The 11,202-nt window shown below is 39.6% G+C and overlaps 1 protein-coding gene across 1 annotated transcript in view; it reads left to right on the top strand.

The window, feature by feature from the left end:
• Positions 1–11,202, top strand: part of CERKL (ceramide kinase like) — a 70,531-nt gene that overhangs the window by 21,232 nt on the left and 38,097 nt on the right. The window contains exon 3 of the mRNA XM_015406079.1: positions 7,997–8,128. Within this exon, the coding sequence (XP_015261565.1) occupies positions 7,997–8,128 (132 nt within the window). The remainder of the gene's footprint in view (positions 1–7,996; positions 8,129–11,202) is intronic.

Consider the following 11,202-nt stretch of genomic DNA (forward strand, 5'->3'; position numbering starts at 1 on the left):
ATTTTATACTGGATGCAGCCTGTCCTTTTTTGTTTTTAGTAGCTGCGTGAAGTAAAATCTTAAGATACATCAGAATATTAGAGATACAGCAGGCCATGTAAAATGTAGCTCTTCCTTTCATACACCAGTTTGGTGTAGTGGTTAAGTGTGCGGACTCTAATCTGGGAGAACCAGGTTTGATTCCCCACTCCTCCACTTGCACTTGCTGATGTGACCTTGGGTCAGTCACAAGCTCTGGCACAGCTGTCCTTGAAAAAGAGCAGTTTGTGTCAGAGTTCTCTCAGCCCCACCCACCTCACAGGGTGTCTGTTGTGGGGAGAGGAAGGGAGAGGAGTTTGTAAGCCGCTCTGAGACACCTTTGGGTAGTGAAGGGCGGGGTATAAATCCAATCTCTTCTTCTCTTCTTCTTCTTCTTCTTCATACAAGGAAAAGATTGATGGCTAATTCAGTTGTTCACAAGGACAATTTTTCTTACATCCTGAATAGTGCAAGTGAAAGAAGCAATTACCAAAGTAAATATTTTTTATTTATTTATTTATTTATTTAATTGGGATTTATTACATATTACATATATGTGATCATCTGGGAATAAACTTTGGTTTTCCATCAAAGGCCAGCAATTTAAAAAATGGAGATGAGCTAACTGAAGTTGAATATTCTGTTGAAGATAGCTTCAAAAACCTTTGTTGAGAGTTAGAACAATATTTCTTTTTGAAAAAGAGCACGAAACCTGATGTGACTTGCTCTGTTGTGTCTCTATAGCTCTTTCCTCCTTTGAAGGGTTCTCTTTAGATTCAATTGAGTGCATTTTTCAGTGTCCCAGTAGTAATATGGTGTAAAGTGAATAAGACCACATTTTTAAGAAGACAAGAGAAGTTGTATTTGCTTCAGTTTTCATGAGGGCAGGCATCAAAGTACCAGCAATGGTCACATTGAACTTGATTTGCTGTATTATGCACTCATGCTTGAAGTAATGCTCATCACCAAGTCTGATTTTGAAGTTTCAGAACTTTTAAACAGGAAGATTTAAGCCCATTTATTTTAATGATGTAGTCAAAAAGAATACTGTAAATTAATATTATTTTTACAAAAGGTAAAAACATCAAAAGCAGACTAAGTTAACTGAGTCATATTTTATTCTGATTACACAATAATTTTAGGATGACTTTTGCAAAAATTACAGAATTTTGCCCATCTTTGGGAGATGGGTGATTTTTAAATTTGAATTTGCATTGTAGAATCTAAATTTTTATTTGACTTTAGAAGTGAGTAACTGAGCACCTTGTGTTCAGGATAAGATAGAGCTGTTGAGAGAACAGATGTGTTCTATACACTACTTCTTCACAACGTGTTTCACAAACAAGGTTTTAATGTGGATGTCTGAAGCTTCATGCGTGAAGGTTTAATTATGTCATTAATGTTATACATTAACACTGTAGCATTAACAGTGGTATATCTCTAGTTAGTATGAAAAATGTTTATTCACATTGTTACTTCTGCATCTATGCAGCAATTTTCTTATTGCTTGTTGTATAAAATATTAATAAACATATATGACCATGACATCATTTCAAGCTCTTAACTTTTATAAACATAACCCTGCTGCCATAAAACTAAACGCTGAAAACAGCACAGATGTGTGTCTGAGGGTGGCGTCTCTGCTGCCCTGTGAGCCTTTGTTTTCAGAACACCCTGATTAACCCCTACCTTTCATGGTTCATTGATTCACTGATAGATCAAGTTTAAACTAGTGCATATTAGCACATTTGTTACTACCAGAGGAACAGTTGGCTATTCTGTTGTAGACTGCTGTTTCAGTGCAGGAAGGAAGCGACAAATCAACAATGCAATAAAATATAGCTTCCAATTACAGCAAAGTCTTACATGTGATGGTAATGAGTGCTGAAACAATTCAACTTTGATTTCCAAGTTTATTATCATATAAGGTTCTTTAATAATATAAAGAAAAGTTGATTACTAAAAGAATACCTAGGGGAAATCCAAATGTTGACGCAAGGAAAGTATTTAAATGGATTAGGGTATGTTTGAGATTTTATTTACTGTTTCTGAAAGTCATTTCCTACCATCTTACCTGCCTACCTGGTCTTTCTGCCTTACTTCTGTTCTCACCCAGTTGGTTCTTCCTTTTCCTGGCTGCTTACATACGTGTCCAGACTTCCTGCTTGGCTCACTGACCTCCCCATGCAGTATATGCTCACCGACCTTTCCCCCTTCTTTCCACTTCCTTGTTTTCCTGCTCCTGGGGGTTGTTGCCACCAGTTTTTCATCCAGTATAAGATGTCACCAAAATCTTTTCTTTGATGACTTTACATGTACATGTTATCACTGTTTACATTTTAAAAAAATTGTTAACCCAAATTTAATTTGTGTAATTTTTAAATATTTTCCTGAAAACTTTCCCTCTAGTTGGTAGAAACTTGTGCCGTAGTCCTGGTTGCTCCCTTTGTGCAAATTTTTCGATCCCATGCAGTTATACAGGTGTTACACTGCCTCCCCCATGCTAAACACTGACATAATGTATTTACTTTATAATAGCACTTTTTAAACTAAAGACTTGGCACTGTTTTCTTTAGTTCATAAAGATTTAATCTAAACGTTAATACTTTAAAAAATGGTGTGATCGATCCCTTCCCATTCAGAGTTGCATAGACAGGAGAGGATCCCAACAGGATTTAATAGAGCACTTTCATTCTCTGTCATGCATCAGCCAGTGCCCAGGAACCCATATGGCTAAATGGACTGTCATGCACTTGGTCTTCACATGTATGGGAGACCCATACACATCTCCTGTAGTGTGACCCAGAAGCCCATTTCTTCTCATCTAATTAATTTGGCTTGAAGAACTGACCAAGCCACTTGGACCTTAGTGAGGTGGTTGAATCTTTCCATCTTCTATACAGGTCTCCCAGGAAGTTGCCAAGGGTGTTTTATCTATTTATATTTTATTTACAAACCGTATACTTCACCTTCCTGCCCCACGAGGGCCATTAGGGCAGTGAAAACAAACATAAACCAAACTAAATACACAACAAAAACTGTAATACGTATTTTAAACCACAGGAAAACAGTAATTAAAATATAGGGTGGGTTTTTGTCATGTAGACTGAGCTGAGATATATTTATTTTATTTATTTCAGTTATATCTTTCTCCCCAGGGGCCCCCAAAGTCACTTACAGAATTCCAGCTTCCATTTTATCCTCACAACAACCTGTGAGGTAGGCAAGAATGAGAGTGTGATTGGCTCTGGTTCATCAGCACGCTTCCATGGCAGAATGGGGGTGTGAACCCAGGTCTCACAGATCCTAGTCACTGACACGTTAACCACAGCAGGGAGGGATGGAAAGGCTTGCATTGAGTCCTGCAAAGATCTTCTCTGGTGTGTGGCACAATGTGTCAGGAGGGCATAATGTGTGCCTCAGTTGTTTTATAAATCTGTTTCACTTAGGTATTAGTGTTGCCGAACTGCAAAACTCATGTTTAGATTTGTGCAGTTCCTGTGCATTCTTCTTCACTGTATTTGAAACGAATATGTAATTTGCATTTAAACAATTTCTTGTTCGATTCGGGGAGATGCCATTTTTAATAATATGAGAAGATAATATTGAATTTACGACAAACTGGACAAAATGCTGTTTAAACTCTCTTCAAATTGCTGACACTTTGAAATGACTAGTTCAGGCTGGTGTGTCAACAAGTGTTCAAGAGTCTTATTGCTAGTAATATTTACCAGGCAAACTAATGCACAGTTTTCTGCTGGTTGGTAGATGGAAGAGATACCACGAAGACTTGTGACAAAAGTTAAAGAGGTTCATGGTTGGTGGCACTAATAGTTTCAGTGCTCAGGATTTTTCATTCACACTTTGATAACTTTATTACACCTGTTATAATCAAAACTGACCATCCTCTCTTGTGCCCTTTACCCCACAAAAACTAGATGCAGAAACTTCTGAAAAAGAGCAGGCTTTTATAACTGAAATTATCTGTAAATTGTCCATGTTGCACCTTCTTTCTTTTTATGCCAATAAAAGTATTTGGATTGGATTGGGAAAAGACCAGAGTGCATCTCTTATAATGTTTTTAATTTCTAGCCTGCTCCCAACAGAAGGTTTTGTCAGTATTTGTGGTGTTTTCACTCTCTCAGCGTAGAGTGAGCCCCATCATTTCCTTTGCTGCTGAGGACACTAGTCCCTCTCATTCTCCTAGATCAGTAGTTCAGGGGCTCCCCTCAGTGGCCAGGGATGGGAGCGGAGTCTGAAAGCTGCTTCCCAAGGGCCACCTCAGGCCCTTCTACAGATGGCATGGAAGTGGTCAAGACATTGCGCTGGCAGCATTTCCTCCTTCTCCCTCTTCCACTCTCTGGCTCTGTTCTGACTCTGGTCACCTTTGTGTTAGGTGGGCAAATTATTTTGGCTGTCAGATAGCGGCCAGGAAGTTGCATGTCAGAGAGCGGCTGGATGCAATCTGAAGTCTTAAGAATCACAGTGTTAGGTACAATGGTAAAAGAATATACCACTGAATAGCAACTGAAAAATATGCTGATGGGTGAATTTAAGGAACCAGGTTAATTCAGAAATTAAATAAAAGTAGCTGGAATGTTATCAGCAAGGTGTCCATCTTCAGAGACTTGACAGTATTAATGATCTTGATCAAAATTCAAAAGAAAGACATCATGGTATTTCCGCCATTTATACCATAGTCACAGTTAACAGTGTCAAAAATAGCCTTAAGATCTGTGATTCCTTTTTGGGGCTTGAGCATGTTTAGTGGTGATGTGATTTAAGACAAAAACTAACCATGCTGTTCTAAAACTAGCATGTCTTGCACAAAATCTTAATTGTTTTCATTCCATGCTTCCATTTCCTTTAGAAGGGATCTGGTATATACTTTAGACATTGTATATACTTTAGACATACATTAAGAGCAGCAGACTCTAATCGGGAGCACTGGGTTTGATTCCCCACTCTTCCTCATGCAGCGAACTGGTGACCTTGGGTCAGTCACGGTTCTCTCAGAGCTGTTCTCTCAAGAACAGTTCTCTCAGAGCTCTCTCAGCCCCACTAGGTTGGCCTTTGGACTGTAAAGATGCTAGCCACATATTTTAATAGTTTTAACTTTTTTATGTTATTGTTATATTTATTATCTGCTTTTATGCTGTTTTTAACGTATACTGTTTTAATGTTGTAAGTTGCCGCAGAACCCTTTGGATGAATGGTGATGGGGGGAAAAAAATCTAATAAATAAATTGTTGAGACCTAGCTCTATTTCTCCTTTTCGGCAGTAAACTGATGTGGTGGGTGTGCTGAACAGATGTCTGGAGGCAGTAATGGGTTGGTTTAGAGCTAGTAAACTGAAGCTCAATACAGACCAACAAGATGAAGAAGGTGCTGGTTAGAAACTCTCAGGGCTAGGGAAGTGATGTTAGATTAGTTTTGTCAGTGGCTGTACTCTTCTCAAAGGAAGAAGAGTTGGTTTTTATACCCCGCTTTTCACTATCTGAAGGAATCTCAGAGCGGCTTACAATCTCCTTCCCTTCCTCTCCCCACAACAGACATCCTGTGAGATAGTTGGGGCTGAGAGAGCTCTGAGAGAATTGTGGCTGTTCCAAGGTCATGCGGCTGGCTTTATGTAGAGGACTGGGGAATCAAACCTGGTTCTCCAGATTAGAGTCTGCCACTCGTAATCACTACACCAAAGTGGCTGTAGCTTGGCGGAGCCTATAGATCTGGCTATATTGTTGGATGCCCAAGTGGCCTTTGTGGCTCAGCTTTGACTGTGCCCCCTTTCTAATAGAATAACCTTGGTTATCCACACTCTGGTAAAATCAAGTATGTAGGGCATGCTTAATGGTATTTGCCTTTCAATACTTACATAAAAATTTCAACTGGTCCAGGTTGTTGCAGCGAGGGTACTGATAGGGATACAAAAGAGTGATTATAGTACCCCTGTCTGGCGAGATCTACATTGGCTTCCAGTCTGTTTATGAACACAATTCACATGTTGATTTTGACTAGTGGTACTTATCAGTCTGGTTTACATTTTGTTCACCAGCTGTGAGCAGGGACTCATTTTTTGTTGTTGGACAGTTCAGCTGTTAGTGAGTAGGGATGGGCACAGACCTGAAAAATGGAGGTTTGTATAGGTCCATGAGTTTCACAGACCATGAATTTTCACAGACCTTTTTGTTTAACGGACCTGTTTGTGTGATTCATGACTTCAGGACGCTATAGAACAGGAGCCCCCCCCCCCATGTGCTAGAGACACCAAACTCACAGCTAGTCTCCGGTCGACTTTCTTCTACCTGTCCTCCAAATTTGGTGAAGATTGGATTTAAGTGGGCCAAGTTACAACCACCCAAAGCAGGTGCCCCCAGGAAAGTGCTCTCTGGGGAAATCACAGCCGTAGATTCAGGAGTGGGTCGAACAGACCCCTTGCAAGCTACAGGCATCAAACTCACAGAGGGCCTCCCCGGGATGCCTATCTGCCTGCCTTCCATGTTGTGTGCAGATTGGCTTTTGGGAACAGGGAAAAGATCTCTTGGGCCCAATGTGCAAAGGGGGGGGAGTGTCAAATGCCCTCCTCCGCAAGCTAGAATCCTCAAACTTGCAGCAGACCGCCCTGGGATGCCTCTCTACCTAGATGGTCATCTAACAGCAATGCTGATTCTGAGAATTTAGGAAGATCATAGAAGGGAGGGCAGGAAAGGTTGCATCAGTGCTTAGTTCTTGTGGCCCTTTCTTACATGCCCATTTTCTCTAGGCCAGTTTGGCCGAAGATCATGGAGGTTTTTTGTCATTTTCTGGGCATGGAACAGGGGTCACTGGGGGTGTGGGGGGAAGGTATTTGTGAATTTCCTGCATTTTACAGGGGGTTAAACTAGATGACCCTGGAGGTCCCTTCCAACTCTATGATTCTAAATATATCTGTAGGACAGTTTAAGTGAAAGCAAGCACTGTAGAAGTATACTTTTCATGTTTAGCCTCATCTAGTGTAAGCAGATTTGTTTTAGGTAAAAAAATCTGGTAACTTGGAGATAAAGGTGTATGTTTATTTATTTTGTGAAATTTATATACTTCAACATATTAAAATACGGGGTAAATTTCTGACCCACATCTGTAAATATAGTCTGTTTATCTATAGTTGTCAGGGCTCTTGTGCTGCAAATCAATCATCTTAGCTGGATTAAATGTGGGATATGAAGCCAGGATGAACCTCTGTGCTTTTACAAAATCCAAGCTTGTATATGGTGTATTTGCCTTCTTTTGCTAAGATTATTTAAATATTTAAATTATTTATTTAAACTTAAATCAAAAAAGTTTCCTGGCAAACCTATATCATTGATTAAAATATAGTGTAGAGAAGTGTGTGTGTTTATGTGTATATAGAGTGTTAGCTTTTATTTTCCCCCTCTTATATCCCTTTTTCATGATCCTTTAATCAAGTGCAGTTTTTTTGCACCTGCTCCTTCTATGTGGCATGATGCATAATCTGCAGATCCTGTAAATTATAGTATCAGATCACAGCAACAACTGTGAAGGAGTACTATTATCAAATCCTTGCTGAGAGGCATTTCCCTTTAAAATCTCTGGGGAATATTTTCTGCCTTTTCTCCTACCCTATTTCAGGTCTGAACCCTGACCTGAAACCTCTTTTCTTTAGAGCTAACACATAATGCTCTTGATGATGGTGACTGACTCATCTGTACTGGTTATTCTTAGCTGTAGACGCACAAGCAAGTCAGTGCTTCAGTTCTTCCAGGATTACGGAGGTATCAAATCTAGGTAATGAATGTCCTCATTCTGAAAGGAGGATACAGATTGCCTGGCCTGGTTGTTCCTATTTTCAGAACAGATACATATCTGATTGCGTTACAAGTAGATTCCCCCCCCCCTTATTGTTCAGGCTGTCTCTTAAAGATGTTTGACGCAATTACACTTTCCTCTAAAAACCTTAATTTGGTGTTTTATTTACTTTTAGGTTTTTCAAACAGGCCAAAGTCATTAAAAGTGTTTGTCAATCCAAATAGCCATAAACGAGAGGCTGCGCGCATTTATTATGATCGAGTTGCACCTCTCTTTAAGCTCGCTGACATCAGAACTGACCTTATAGGTAAGATGTTTTGCAAATCACAATGTAAGCACTTTTGAAGCTGATCCTGTTTTCTGTTTTAGGTGTGCCATTTGTACATGTTAATAATTACTTCACAGAAACATGCAGTTTTTATTACATCTTTTCATGCATTCTTTCTGTGAAAATACCTTTCACCGTTGTTATTAATTACTGAAGTACTATTGTATTAATATGTACTAATTTTTCCCCACATGGAAAGGATCTGACCCTTGTCTTGTACAGTATCTCTTCCTCCCTTTGGTTGGTGAATAGACGATTGATGTTGTGAGGGCACGGCCCAGTTGCATGTCAAAGGGGGCGGGTGCTTTGGGTTCTGTCCCTCAGAAGCTGCATTTCATGGATATCAGTAAGCTACCAAGGGAGTCTTTCTTCTTTTTCAAGAAGATAGGTTTTGCTTCAGTTGCTCAGTAAGCTTGGAGCATCACAGCAGTCATAAAACTTTAGTTTGGACTTCTAGTGAAAGATCATAGGCTGGGATCCAAAGGGGCCATGATTGGTATTCCTTGTGATGTTGGCAATTTTCAGAACATTCCTTCTTTACCCGCTACTGAAAAATCTGCTGCTGAAAGTCGGGGATTCTGCCTCAAGAGTGCCAGGGGATGCAGCATAAGGGGAGAGAAATAATCTCTCTCTCTCTCTCTCTCTCTCTCTCTCTCTCTCTCTCTCTCTCTCTCTCTCTCCCTACACTCACCTGTACCTTGCACATATAAGGATGCTTTGAACCTGAGTCTAGTTTTGTTTCTAAGGGTGTAGCCTTAGAGAAGCAAAGTGACTTCCAGCTAGGGTTGTATTTTCCTCTTACAGCTGGATATAAATTCATCAATCTATAAGCTGTAAATTTTCTGGTATTCCAAGGGAGGAAACACTCGTGTAATGCCTAGTTTAAATAACTAATTGTTTTTTATAAGGTAAAATTGGGCGTATGGCATGTATTGTAATAATTCATAGAACATCAGTTTTTTAAAGATAACACTCCTCCTACAGGCTAATTTGGCAAATTACATGTACTTTACTTTTGTCTAATATATTTTATTCAATCCAGATAGTTCTTATATACAACCTGACTAAGTCCCAAGAGAATATATTTTCCAGCTGTGCACAGGGGGGTTTTAAATGGTGATTTTAATTTATTTTATTTATTGTATTATAAATGTTTATCATTATGTGGTATCATACAGTTTTATTGAGTTTTATATTCCTTTTGTTACTGCCTTGAGTCCAGAGTCAGGAGAAAGGAGGAGAAGATAAATATTTTAAGTTCTCTGGTAAAACTCTAAATACATATTTCAGTCTTGGCACTGAAAAAAATACCTTGGAAATGGACATATTAGAACTATCATCTATCCTTAATTCCAAGTATTTGTTACCCAGAACTCTGTGGTATTTCACTGGACCTTTCCCAGCTGAAAAAAGATTCATAGCAAGGCTGTTAGGCTGAGTAAAGGTGTAGGGAAGGTGATAATTTAAAAACACAGAAGTGTTTCACTGCCTTCTGTGTTCACAGCTCCAGGGGAATCAGTGTATTCTTATTAATAGATTGGATCTAGAGACTTAAAACAGAGCTCTGCTTTTGGAACCTCTTGTATCTTGTGTTCTTCCTCAAAGGCTGTTCCTGATTTTTTTTGGGGGGGCACCCTCGGGAATACTATGGAATGCAGCATAGAAGGCTATAGCTCCAGATGGAAATCACGGGGTTCCTTGTGTGGACAGAAGTGCTTTTGCTTCATAGAAGGGATACTTTGAAACTGCAATAAACAATGTCAGGAAATTTTGAAGGCTTTTTTTTCCCAATTAAAAAACCCAGGTATTCGGGGAGAAATTGAAATACATGCAATACTTCCTTATCAAATCTAATCCCATTTTACTGCTTTAGCAACATATAATACATCATTTATAACACAGCATATAAAATTGTGCTATATGCATATTTATGAAATTTAAAGGTATAACTTCCTTAGCTTTCTGTAAGCGATATTGCAAATATACCCAGTGCTACCGGGGGGGGGGGGGGGGGGGGGGGGGGGGGGGGGGGGGGGGGGGGGGGGGGGGGGGATATTTTTGCCCTCTGAAAGGTAGGAAAAAAACATTTGTAACACAAATTTCATAATAAACAGAAGGAAATGTAATGATCTGTATATAAACAGTCTCATACAGTCAAAATGGAACGTTGCTCTTAAAGGTGCCCCTGGACTCAAACTTTGTTCTATTGCTTCAGACCAACACGGATATCCACCTAAATGTATTATCATTACATACAGATTAATTGTGGCCAAAACTAATTACATTTAAGCAACAAATATATCCCAGAAAATATATATGTTTTAGGGGTGTGTACTGAGAAGAATTTAGGAACCGGGATTCAAGGGCAATGGGAATTATTTTACTGTAATTGCTTAATTTTGGGTAGGATCTTACCAGTCTAGTTTTCTAGTCACTGTTGTGTGTTTTTTGTGGGGGGGGGAGGTCCAGTTCCGGCATTATGGGGCCTTTAATTTCAATGAGGAATCTATTTGAGGGTCCTGAGCAGCTGTTTATGAAGATAACAGTGCCAAATTTGCATGGAACCCAGTCCTCACTCTACTCTAAAGGCAACACAGGTTCCCGCTTGTGATTCATCCAGGCCAGCATTTCACATGATGTACTCTGCATATAAATTAAATAAGCAAGGTGACAATATACATCCTTGTCGTACTCGTTTTCCTTTGCTAAACCAATCAGTTGTTCCATATCTAGTTCTAACTGTCGCTTCTTGACCCTTATACAGGTTTCTCAAGAGACCTGTGAGGTGGTCTGGTACTCCCATCTCTTTAAGGACCTGACATAGTTTGTTGTGATCCACACAGTCATAGTCAATGAAGCAGAAGTAGATGTTTTTCTGGTACTCACTTGCTTTCTCCATAATCCAGTGAATGTTGGCAATTTTATCTTTAGTTCCTCTACCTCTTCGAAACCCAGCTTGTACTTCTGGCAGTTCTCTATCCACATACTGTTGAAGCCTAGCTTGTAGGCTCTTGAGCATGACCTTGCTAGCATGTGATATGAGTGCAATTGTG

The sequence above is a fragment of the Gekko japonicus genome, unplaced genomic scaffold (assembly GCF_001447785.1).
Source record: "Gekko japonicus isolate JY-2015 unplaced genomic scaffold, Gekko_japonicus_V1.1 scaffold630, whole genome shotgun sequence".
Lineage (NCBI taxonomy): Eukaryota > Metazoa > Chordata > Lepidosauria > Squamata > Gekkonidae > Gekko > Gekko japonicus.